The sequence below is a fragment of the Panthera tigris genome, chromosome B3, assembly GCF_018350195.1.
Source record: "Panthera tigris isolate Pti1 chromosome B3, P.tigris_Pti1_mat1.1, whole genome shotgun sequence".
NCBI lineage: Eukaryota > Metazoa > Chordata > Mammalia > Carnivora > Felidae > Panthera > Panthera tigris.
The window spans coordinates 80,805,193-80,817,809 of NC_056665.1; the positions used below are offsets into that span (position 1 = coordinate 80,805,193).

Sequence of the window (12,617 nt, forward strand, 5' to 3'; positions counted from 1 at the left end):
ACATGAACCAGCTTGAAGGGGCTTTCACTGACAATTTGAGGATCAAAAGGAATAATGACTGCAATGGATTGAAACACATATATAAAAATCTATGAGTTCATAATGATACTTAAGAGTAAAAACCTCACTGACACCTTTGACAGCTGCTAGGTTATTAGCAATATATTCTAAAAATTGATAATAAAGGTAAATAATAACACATAAAACAAGAGATTAAAGCCCAAGAAAACACAGTAATTAAAAATATCAATTTAAAATTTTAATCCTTTTTTGTATGTTGACTATGATTATGCAGTAAAATATGATGTACTAATCTCTTTAAAAGAGAAGGGATTTCTTGTAGTCGTCTTCCAATGGAATTACTTTGTTCTGAAAAGTTTTGTTCATTGAAATATTGCACTTATTAAGTAGTTTATTTTCTCCTTTAATTAACCAAAATCATCAATATGGCAGGCAAGAAACACCCAGTAAAAAGCAAATAAAAGTTTGACCACATTATCCCCATCACGTGGTGAAATGATGACCTATGCCAGGGGCCTAATTTTCTGTAATGGGTCAGACAGTAAACATTTTTGGCTTTGCAAACCACGTAGTCTCTGGCAATAACTTAATTCAGCTACTGTAGTGCTTAAAGGCCACAGACAATATATACGATAATGGTTGAGCTCTAATAAAACTTTATGTACACTGAAAACTGACTTTCATGTAATTCTCATGATCACAAAATATTTTTTTTAACCATTAAAAACGTAAAAACTCTTCTTAGCTCGCAGGTTGTATAAAACAGAGGGCAAGTCAAATTTGGCCCATAGGCTGAACCCTGATACAGTCCAATAAATCTCTTTAATCATCAAGAACATTATTTAAAATGGTTCGTCAATTATGATTGCTTAATTTAATTTAATTTAAATTAAATTAAAGTAAAATTTTTTTAGGGAGTATTCCTTTTTTTTTTTTTTTAAGTTTATTCATTTATTTTGAGAGACAGAAAAAGAGAGAAAGAATCCCAAACAAGCCCCGTGCTGAGAGCTTAGAGCCTGACACATGGCTCAAACTCATGAATCCATGAGATGATGACCAGACCTGAAACCAAGAGTCAGATACAACCGACTGAGCTATCCAGGTACTCTAATTTAAGCTCCTTTTAGATCTTATTACTTCAGAGATGTCAAAATGATTTATTGGTTAAATCCAGCCAGTTTTATATCTTGGCAACAAATGATATTATAAAAGAGAGATTTAAAATGCAACTTTAAAAAAGTAATAAAATTGATTTTCAAAGTTATAGGATGCAAATACAAAAGTCATGACCATAAAATACTTGCTGATTTTTAATAAATATAATGAACCCTATCCCCTTCAATTATCTTATTAGTGTTACCAATTCTCAAAACAATTACAGAATTGGATTTACAGGCTATGGTATGGTCTCTTGCCAACCCTTACATTGTGGAAATTTTTTTCCCCTGAAGATGGATGTGAATGATTTTTGGAAAAGTCAGAGTCATTCAGAGTTAAGCCTGAACTGACTTATCCTAACAAGGCTCATAAATTGGTCTTGAAGAGAATTTCAAATAAGGAGATCTGAAAACATTTTGAGGAATGGAATAAATATATGGCTTCCTAAGGTGACTGCCAGAAGAAAAATGTTTGTGTAGATACTTAAATTCTGGCATATATTAAAAATTAGTCTCCTCAAATCATACAATACTTTACATTCAGAAAACACAGAGTACGTCATAATTATGTAAACCTTCCACAAGACTGTCATTACCTAATGTCATCAGAGCAGCAATCAACAACCATCCAGCCTGTGTGCGCTGGGCTGAAAGACGACTGTTTTGAGCAGCTGAACACAGCAAATCCTCTGCTAATGTCATAATAATCTATTTACATGGAGAAGAACAAGGTAAAAAAAAAAAAAGCATATCAATTTATAGGTTAATGACAAATGACAGCAACTAACAATCTCTTGAAAAATTAACCCTTCATGACAAATGAAAGTGAAAAAGTACTGTCAATCATGTAGACTATACCACAGGACAACATCATAGAGAAAACTATAAAAACTGTTAAATTTTAAGGTTAAATACTGGCATATTAGGTTGTATACAGCAACCCTATAATTCTTTGTAGAGCACATATGATGACATTGTACAACTGTTCAAGTTAAGGTATATTAGAATTTGTGTTAATTTTAGTTTTAAGCAATTACCTTAAATCTGTAATTACCAGAAAAAGTTTCATCATAGGCATCTGTCTTTTTAAAAATTTGCATACTATTTTGATATCTGAGTGGCTGAAAATCTTTCCAGAGGCAATATACTACAGAGTTTAAAAGTACTCAAAATAGTCTCGCATTGAAGTGAGTTTCACCGTAGAGTGGGATTCATAAAAATGTTTTATTTTAAAAGTCTATGAAATTGGCAGTACTGTAAAACAAAGGAGGAAAACCCAGATATTTCATATTTATGGATAATGCATACTTATATAGTACAAAGGCCAATGTTGAGGCATCTATTATCTGAGAAAACATCTCTGTTACCAAACACCTCTAGAAAAGCAGCAAGTATTATGAGCTGGCATATAAATTTTATAAACAGGAAGGCTAGTATATTTTAAAACTAACCAAAAGAATAAAAATATAAATAAAGCAAACCAATCAACTTACTACTAACTTAGGACTACTTGCAGCCTATATAACCAATGGGTAACACTCAATAAGAACAAGAATGAACCAATCCTTTCTGCCTAAACTAGTAAAATCTGAGGATATTAAATTTAATTAAATACATGCAATGGCAATTCTTTGCTTAGTAAGATACATATGTTAGTTTCAAATATAACTAAAATAATAAAAGAATGAATTTAAATGAATATCACGTCCCAAAGTTGCCAATCACCATACTCAAATGGTACTGGCAATCCTCAAAATAGTTTTAGAACCTCTGAAGTAACGGTATGTTCTTTTGTAAAGCCTAAACGGCAAATATAATACTAATAATGACATAAGAGTGACAGTGAGAAAGCAAGCAACAATGGTGATTTATTTCTAAAAAAATACTCATACGTGTGTAAGCCCTAGACTAAAAAGGCTTTCACTGTCAAACAACATTCTCTGATAACTTATAATTCCTAGTTATTCAAACCACTGTTACTGTGCACACATTATCCCATCTTAGGTCAGCAGGAGACCCTTAAGTTACCTTCTATATTCTTTTAAAATGAACACAGTAGTCTTTGATGACTTCCTTGTTCTCTGGCATGACAAGATATTTGAGGTTTATATTGTGCATTTCCTACCCCAGATCTGGAACAAGCCGTTCCTTCATGTAGCTCTGATTCCTTTTTGCTAAAATGGGTTTTGAGCCATAATCTGAGCACTGGGGGTTTTCCTTACTACCAGGTTGTCAATGCTTTTAGGTCCTGTCACTGGACAGAGTGAGGATTTAAGTATTTTTGAAAAGAAAAAAATTATCAGGGAACAGTAATATTTTCCATTCAAATTTAACATAGGGGGCTTTTACTTCCTTGATTTTACAGCTGCAACTCTCTTTTTTTAAATATGGAAAATCTTGATTCCTAAGAACATTAACTATTTTCAAAATACTACTAATTTTAAAATACTATTACCAACAATACTATAACTATAGCCTACAAAATTACTTTAAAAAGTTTAAGATTTGTCCTTTACAATGCGATTTTATTTTATTATATTTTTTACATGCAATCTTAAATGCACTTCTATGGCAGAGCTAAATATATAGCAAAACAAAGCCTTCAGGAACAAATTCTGTTACTAAAGGAAGATATTTCCAATAAAAAGCACAGAAAGCACTCCTGTTTAAGAGTGGGTAAAATATTTTTTACTATCCCTTCATTTTTCACAGCAATTATTCGATAATATTTAAAAATTAAGTAGGTTAGCTGACTGCTCAGAAATTTGTCCTACATGGCTTTGACTGGGTGATACACAAGACGATGATGTTTTTAGCAAAAACTGGCAACGTCATTATCATATGTGGAGAATGAAACCATTACCTTGCCCTTTCCATGAGGAATTCCTAAAGGACAATGTTTCACTGCTCCCAACAAAGCTGCCACAGCAAAACTAAAGCCAGTCACTGCTTCAGGTGAAGACTTAAGTACAGTAAGCCGTTCCAGGCAACGGTCTAAAAGAGGTGTTAGGTAAGAAGGTAATGCCACAGCAATGCAGTGTAAACACCAAGCTGCCGCTAGTCGAACAGAAATGCTAGGATGCACAATAACTGAAATGACACTGTCAAGAATGCCTGGAAGGACAGGAAAAAAAGACTTAGCTCTACAGATAAACTCACTTAGCCAAAAAAAGTCAAAAGAATAAGCAGCCACATGGATATAAAATATATTACCTTTATCAAAAGTCAAACCAGAATAGAAAAAAGACAACATAGTTATAATTTTTATTTGTAATTACTTCTACTACTATGTCTCATGAAAACTGGTTTAAATTAAAACACAAAATAAAAATTTTATTTCCTAAATAAGCCAATGTTCTGCTTTTTGATCTTGAGATCACTATTCATTTAGTATTGGAATAAAAATTATCAATAAATAACAAAAACACCTTGAAAAGAAATGTCACATTATGCTCCATCCTCCTCGTTTTAAAAAATCTCTTTTGGCACATTTATCTACATAATTAGTACACTTCCTATATGCCATATCACTCTTACCTGAGAATAAAATGTTAAATAAAACAGGCTTTGCTAGGTCCTCAGTAGTCTAGTAACCAATTATGAAGACAGTGGAGTACCACTACTAGTTAAGAATAAAAGTCTGTATTTGCTGTAATTCAACATACAACTTCACTGAAACATGTAACAATTCACGTTGACTACTACTTCAATAATATGGGATAAGAGCTTACAAACTAAACATAATGTAAACTTCAGTCAGCAGGAAAAACATATCACAGTCAAAGGACAAAAGCCATCCAAAGTGAGTTTTAAAAATGATTAAATAAAAGACCACATATTCTTATGATTTCATTTATATGAAATGTCCAGAATAGGCAAATCCATAGAGATAGGAGGTAGATTAGTGCTTATCAGGGGCTGGGAGAAGGGAAATGGGGAGGGACTGCTAATGGGTATAGGACTTCTTAGCGTGATGAAAACATTCAGAAATTAGTGGTGGTAGTTATACAACTCTGTGAATATACCAAAACCACTGAATTGTATACTTCAAAAGGGTGAAATTTTGGTATGTGAATTATCTCTCAAAGTGATTAATTTTCTGAAAAAAAATTTTTTTGGCGTTTTTATTCATTTTTGAGAGACAGAACACTAGTGGGGTTGAGGGCAGAAAGAGAGGGAGACACAGAATCTGAAGCAGGCTCCAGGCTCTGAGCTGTCAGCACAGAGCCCAATGCGGGGCTCAAACTTATGAACCACAAGATCATGACCTGAGCTGAAGTAGGACGCTTAACGACTGAGCCACCCAGGTGCCCCTCAAAGTGATTAGTTTTCCAAGAGAGTAAGAAAATGGAGACTGCTTGAAAGGAACTTTGAGGAAGTGAATTACTTGTATCATACAAGTTTTCACTGTAGATGAGAGACAAGAATTGAGGTTTGCTTCTTTTTTCCATGTTATTTTAAGTATCTCCAGAAAGGGAAACTAAGGGGGTGAGTTAGAGAAAAACCTTTAATTATAAAAGAAAAAGCTGAAGTATATACTTATTTTTTTTAATTTTGATTATATACACTTCATAAAACATCTCTAACAAATCTATAATGGAATCTATAATAAATGAGCTATATGAGGGAGACTCTCTTCCCTGGAAAAAAGTTGTCTAGAGTAAAAGTAAACACAAGGTATACAGATGAGTCACAAACAACACATACCTGAACTTGAATCTTGCAGCAAAGGTGCAGCTGTGGTGCCAAGACTGTATGTGAGATTTCCAAGTTCTTGTAGAGCACACACCAGCATATGCTGGCTGGCTGTTACATCTGTGGAGCCAAGCCGGGTCTCCACATTACTGTCACTCATCACAGCATCTGACAGAAGCAGAAGAACTAACTATGCATCAATGTTTTATTAAAATATATTGTAGGGGGTGGGTGTTAGGAGCACAAAATATAAAGGTAAAAATGAATACTTCCACTCTTCATATATGAAACCCTTAAGGCAGTTAACTGAAATACTAAAATGGGGACATGCATTAATTGAGAAAGAAATGAACCGATATAACCAATTTAGTTCAAGCAACCTGACCATCAGCCCTTAATTACTCTTACAGCAAGTCGCACTGAAAGGGAGAATTCATGGAAAACTAAAAAATATTCCAATTTTATTGGTATACGAGATAAACAGAGTGGACTTAAAATAGTACAGGAACTGACATGGATTGTTTCAAAACACTGTTATCAACTTCTAGGGGAAGACTATGAATTCTGAGGAACTATTATCACCAGCCTTTAAGACTTAACATATATATGACAGTTCTTACCAAGTGAGATACTTTATACCTCATCTATGTATTGACAACTTTGCCCTAAAACAAATGACTTCTATTACAAAAGTGTTTTTTGTATTAATGTAGCCAGTCTAGCTTTTCTGAAAGGACAATTCCTTTAGAGCTGTTAAAACAGAATGTTGTAGTAGATCCATACCCATAACTTTCTTTAACTTCCAGATAGCCTGGCAAATATCCTTGGCAGCAGCAATTTGAGCTTTTTCTCCAAGAAGGCCTCCTATAGTAGCTCGGAGGATAAATGAAACACAACGGCGACCGCAGACAGCGTCAGTCTGAGTTTGGGTGGCTTTAGGGTGCGACTGTGACACAAGACTTAGAATATGGGAAAGAAAGGCAGCAAAATTTTTCTCTAGCCATGTTCCTCCTAGTGTTGAAACAAATACCACATAAGCCTAAAAAAGAAAAGAGTTTTATCTTCAAAATAAAATAATTTCAATTCTATATTAATATTTTCTCTTCTACTAAATATACATAAGTTATTGTTTCTTTTTACTCTTTCCACATTTTTTGTTTGTTTATTAAGCCAAATATGAAGTACACAGTCTTTCAACTGGGATTTCATTTATGCTGCATTTTTATTTGGTCAGACTGTGCAAAGTTGCAGGATAGTGAGCAGAGCCAGCCAATACGCAGGATGTGCCTCTGGCTACTCTGAACAAATTCAAGCTCTTTAAGATTCTGAACAAGAAAAGCCAAATCAAACATGAACACATTATAAGAATTAAATATATTCCAACACCCTAACTCTAAGGGAATTTAGGTCCAGAAATGTGAAAGGAAACTTTACAGTGATGAATCACTGCTCTTTACTTGCATGAATGTTAATGGCTGGTCTTACTCCAGAGATACAAAGACAGTAGATTTCTTATGTAATCTGTTCTTTTAGAAATACTCAGTTTACAATTATACTGGGATACCTTACATTCTCAAGAACTCTAACATCTGTATACAGTATAAAACAATGAGAACATATGTGAATTAACAACATTCACTTTGAACCATAAGGGCATTTAGAACACAAGATAATTCAGAGACCTCTGTGTTGTTTTATTCTAAGATACTTTTCCTAGGTTTAATTTAGATTATATGCTATGATTTTTACTTAGGAGTTGAAACCACATAAAATGGAAATACAATTATTACCCATACTGAGTGATACATACCTAACGTGTACCTTATATCTGAAATGTAAAAGCACACAAAAGCACAATGGAAAACATGTTAAACTACAAGACACATGAAAGCATAAGGCCTAGAAACAAACAAATGTTGTTTGTATTTCAAAGGAAATAAAAATTTCTATTAGGAACTAAAGACACATTGTGAGTAATAGCCTATTTCATTGGCTTTTAGGTAACTACGGTTCTCTTACTTGTAATGTAGCTTTTAAAGAGTGTTGTAGCCTTACCATGTCTATTTTATAAATATGAGAGCATAAGTGATGACCCTGCACAGTATCATTTATGCCTGGAATATGCAAATACTAATATCTTCATTAGAGAGGCCAGTGAGCATTACACGTAGATAACTGATATGTGACTCTAACCTGAGTAACTCCAACTCGAACATCCCTACTGACTGAACTGGTTCCTTTCAGCATATCTCCACTGGCTCGAAGAAATCCTGAACTCCCACGGAGAAACCCTGTTCCTAGTAATTCCAGAACTTCCTCCAGAGATACTCTGCGCATGCTTTGACGTGAGGCTGCTATAACAAAGAATAAAACATGTGATTCGCACTTTACAGACTAAAATTTTAATGCATGACCCTGATTTGTATGATCTTGGTTAACATGTTAACTGTAACAAAAATAAACTAAAAATCCAAACAAAATGCAGAACTGACAGGACATTACATGCGTTAACACACAAAGTTATACAAGGGTTCAGAGGTCAAATCATAACAGATTCTGAAGTATCATGTCAATGACATCTTACACTAAGCCACTTTGAGATTATGCCCTACTACCCTCTTTTCCACAAAGAAGTTAAAAGGCTAACCATCCTCTATAATAAAAAACATAAACTCCCCTCATTTTCCAAAAATTCTTTTGAAATGTTACATGTTAAATGTTACATGTTAACCAACATGTCCTATTTTTTAAAAATTTTCAACTGCAGGCACAACTTTTTTATCCTCAGTCTGTAGAGAAATCAAAGCTAAATATTACTAATTTGCTCAGTTGGCCCTTAGGCTATAGTAATTAAGAGATTAATTAAGGCAGAATGTTTACTTTCAAGTTTGTCTGCAGTTTGACATAGGTGAATTTCTACCTGTGAATATCTAGGGAATAAGAGCTCTCAGAAAAAAAAAAAAAAAGAACCCATTTTCTCCCTTTCATTCTTCTGAATAACGATGGTCATGAGCTCTGACACCATTATTGGCTCAAGTCATACACAGTGGGGAAATAAACTTCCATTAATCAAAGTTATGAACAAAAAATATACTCCTTAGACTAAGGAGGAAGTAACTATCTGAAACAAATGGAAATCTATATTGGCATTTGGGAGAAAAACATTAGTGAACAGTATAAAATCCATGTCCTCATGGATCATAAATCCTAGGAAGGAAAGAATAATGAACATAATAAATGACCAAATATATAGTATACTGGGCAGTAATTAAAGCCATGCAAAAAAATAGAGCAGCTCAGGAACACTGGGGGGAAGTGTGTGTTTTGGTTTTTGTTTGTTTGTTTTATTTATTTTGAGAAAGAGGAGAGAGAGAGAGAGAGAGAGAGAGAGAGACAGAGAGAGAGGGAGAGAACGAACATGTGGGAGAAGCAGAGAGGGAGAGAAAGAATCCCAAGCTGGCTCTGCATTGTCAGCACAAAGCCCAATGTGGGACTTGAACAAACATGAGATTACAACCTGAGCCAAAATCAAGAGTCGGTCACTTAAATGACTGAGCCACCCAGGTGCCCCAAATGCTTGTGAGTTTTAAATAGGGCAGTCAAGGGGTGCCTGGCTGGCTCAGTCGGTTAGGCGTCTGACTTCAGCTCAGGTCATGATCTCACAGTCTGTGAGTTCAAGCCCTGCCTCAGGCTCTGTGCTGACAGCACAGAGCCTGGAGGCTGCTTCAGATTCTGTGTCTCCCTCTCTCTCTGCCCCTCCCCTGCTCATGCTCTGTCTCTGTCTCAAAAATAAAAACATTTTAAAAAATTTAAAAAAATAAATAGGGTAGTCAAGGTAGGAATTCATTGGAAAGGTGACATCTAAACATTGTTTGAGGACAGTGAGGGAATCAGGTATGCAGATATATGGAGAAAAAGTGTTCTAGGCAGAGCAAATAGGTAGGGCAAAAAGGCCTTTCAGAAGGATATGATGCCCAATGGGTTCAAGTAGAGTTATATGAACAGAGCAGTGGAGGAATCTAGTATGAGACAGGCCAGAGTATAAGGATGGGGAGAGAGAAGACATTGAACCTCGTAGATCATTATTATAAGGATGTGAGTGAAGTGAGTGGGTCTAATGATGGACCTTAAGCAGAGCAGTGATATAATCTGTCACTTTGCTTCTGTGCTGAGACAAGAAAACCCACTAGAAGCAACTCAGTAATGCAAGCAAGAGACGATGATGGCTTAGATCAAAGTGGATGTAGAAGAGTGAAGTTGGATATACATACGTATGTATTTTTAAGTTTTTATTTCAAAACTTTTCAAAAGTATGTTATAAAAAAAGCTGCAAGAATTGTAAGATTAACTCCCGTGTCCCCTTCACTGAGAGTTACCATATTTTCCTTATCACTTTGTCATTCTTGAAGAAAACATTTATAGAACAGCACTCAATCTGAGTTTGTCTAATATTTCCTCAGAATTTTTGGCAGGAGAACCACGTTAAGTAATGCCATAATCCTTTTCAATGCATAACATTAAAAGGCACTGTTAGTCTGTCCCTACATTGGTGTTATGATCTTTGAACACATGAATGAGATTTGTCTGCCAGGTCTGTCCACTGTAAAATATCAACTTTCCTTTCGTAATTACTATGCAACCTGTGTGGTGATCCTTTAAGACAGTATAAATATGCTATAACCCATCAAACTTTCATCCAACTATGTACAGAGGATTCCTACCTGCATAAATTATTACTATAATGACTGCAAAAGGTCATTATCTAACAATCATTCCTTCAATATTTATTAGTTAGCATTTACTGTAGAAAAGAACTTTCTCTTTTATTTATTCTCAGTAGGCACTCATAGATTTCTTTTTTATTTAATAGTTATAATAAATTTCTGTCATTATTAATTTTGCCTAACAGTCCTGGATTTCACCAGTGGGTCTGTCTTCAAGGAGCTGGCCAGTGGAAGCACCTTATTTTTCTGGCACAGTAAGTTCCAAGCTCATCTTCAGGTAATTCCTGCGTCAGCCTCATCATTAGCCAATCCTAAAGGTGTCTCAATTCTAGGTACATTTGAAGATTGTCTGGTAGAAAAGCTATTGAGTGTGAGAGATAAGGGTCAAGGGTGACTTTCCAAATTTTTATTTGAACATCTGGAAGGAAGGACAGAACTGGCATCAACTGAGATTAGCAAGCCTGTAAGTAGAACAGGTATGTATATTTTCTAGGGGAGGTGAGATCAGGCATTCGCTTTAGGGCAAGTTCACTTGAAACATCAAACTTTCAAAGAGATGTGAAAGGAGCAGCTAGATATGAGAGTTGGGTGCCCAGGCTAAAGATACAAATCCAAGAATCCCTGAAAGATGGTATTTAAGCCACGAAACTGGGTAAGATCACCAAGAGGATGCACATACATACACTGCAGAAGACCAAGTACTAGGTAAGGGGCTTCTTCTGTAAATAGATAAGGAATCATCAAAGATGGAACAGGAATTTCTAGTGGGGAAGAAGGAAAACCAAGAGAGAATGAAGTCCCATAGGCAAGTGAAAAAAAGAGGAGGAAAAGGATCCGCCAAGTTAAATACTGCTGAAAGGTCAAGTGAGACAACTGAGAACTGCCCACTGATGTTGGCATGGCGGAGTATTAGAATATAAGCTCAAAATAGGCACTTTTGATTTGTTTTGTTCAATGACATAACCCATGTACTCAGAAAAGATACTGGCCAAGTATAAACACTCAACAAATATTTACTGAATGAATGAATGAATGAACATGGAGGTCTTTGGTGACCTTAACAAAAAAAGCAGTTTTGAAGGAGTGAAAGAGGAGAATCCTAACTGAAGTGGGTTTGAAAAATATGGCAGGAGAGAAACTAAAGACAGTATCAAGAACTCTTCGGAGGAACTTTGCTGCAAAAGGAAGAGAAATGGACCTCCAGCTCACTGGGAAATGAGACAGAAAAGGATATATTATTTTTTTTTAAAGATGGGAGAAACAAAATCATGTTTCTGTAGGTAATAATCCAATAGAGAGGGAAAAGCTGATATAAGAGAGGAGAGACTTCCTAGGGCAATGTCCTTGAGCAGGTAAGAGAATGATAGAGTAAAACCTTGGATTGCAAGTAACTTGTTCAGCAAGTGTTCTGCAAGACAAGCAAACATTTCTAACAAATTTTAACTTGATAAATGAGTGATGTCTTGCAATACGAGTAGTACATGATGCTAAATATCACGTGATCACAACTGAGCCAACGGTTCTTGAAATTTGCTTTGATATACAAGTGCTTTGGATTACAAGCATGCTTCCGGAACGAATTATGCTTACAAATGAAGGTTTTACAATATTAAATTAGATATTAAAAGATCACACCAATTCCTACAACTCGTTCCAATGATAGGAAAATGTCATACTCAATCCCTGCTTTTTAAGTGCCTTGGAGTAACATACCACCTGTTTGAATGAAGCCTGTTAATTTTACTAGGAAAATCATTTCAGTTCTGTACTTCATAACCTTTGTGTATTATGGTTGAGTATATAAACCTCCAATGCATTGGTTTTCTAAATTATTCAGCACTATGTTGCTACTAGTCCCCACCTTTAAAAACTCTATTATGATACCTAGATCACTTCTTAGTGGTACAAATATAACTCGATTATTTGCAGGCTAGAATTTATTCATGCAAGATGACAGAATTTCTAACAAAAGATTAGGCTAAATCCTAAAGATTTCTTAGTGTGGATGAAGCTGATTCTT

At 35.0% G+C, this 12,617-nt stretch overlaps 1 protein-coding gene across 4 annotated transcripts in view; it reads right to left on the reverse strand.

Moving 5' to 3' along the window:
• HEATR5A (HEAT repeat containing 5A) overlaps window positions 1–12,617 on the reverse strand; it is a 126,369-nt gene that overhangs the window by 89,810 nt on the left and 23,942 nt on the right. For all 4 annotated transcript variants that reach the window (XM_042989514.1, XM_042989513.1, XM_042989512.1 and 1 more), the window contains exons 7-11: window positions 8,067–8,227; window positions 6,657–6,912; window positions 5,886–6,041; window positions 4,042–4,292; window positions 1,775–1,886 (exon numbers count right to left, since the gene is read on the reverse strand). In XM_042989514.1, the coding sequence (XP_042845448.1) occupies window positions 1,775–1,886; window positions 4,042–4,292; window positions 5,886–6,041; window positions 6,657–6,912; window positions 8,067–8,227 (936 nt within the window). The remainder of the gene's footprint in view (window positions 1–1,774; window positions 1,887–4,041; window positions 4,293–5,885; window positions 6,042–6,656; window positions 6,913–8,066; window positions 8,228–12,617) is intronic.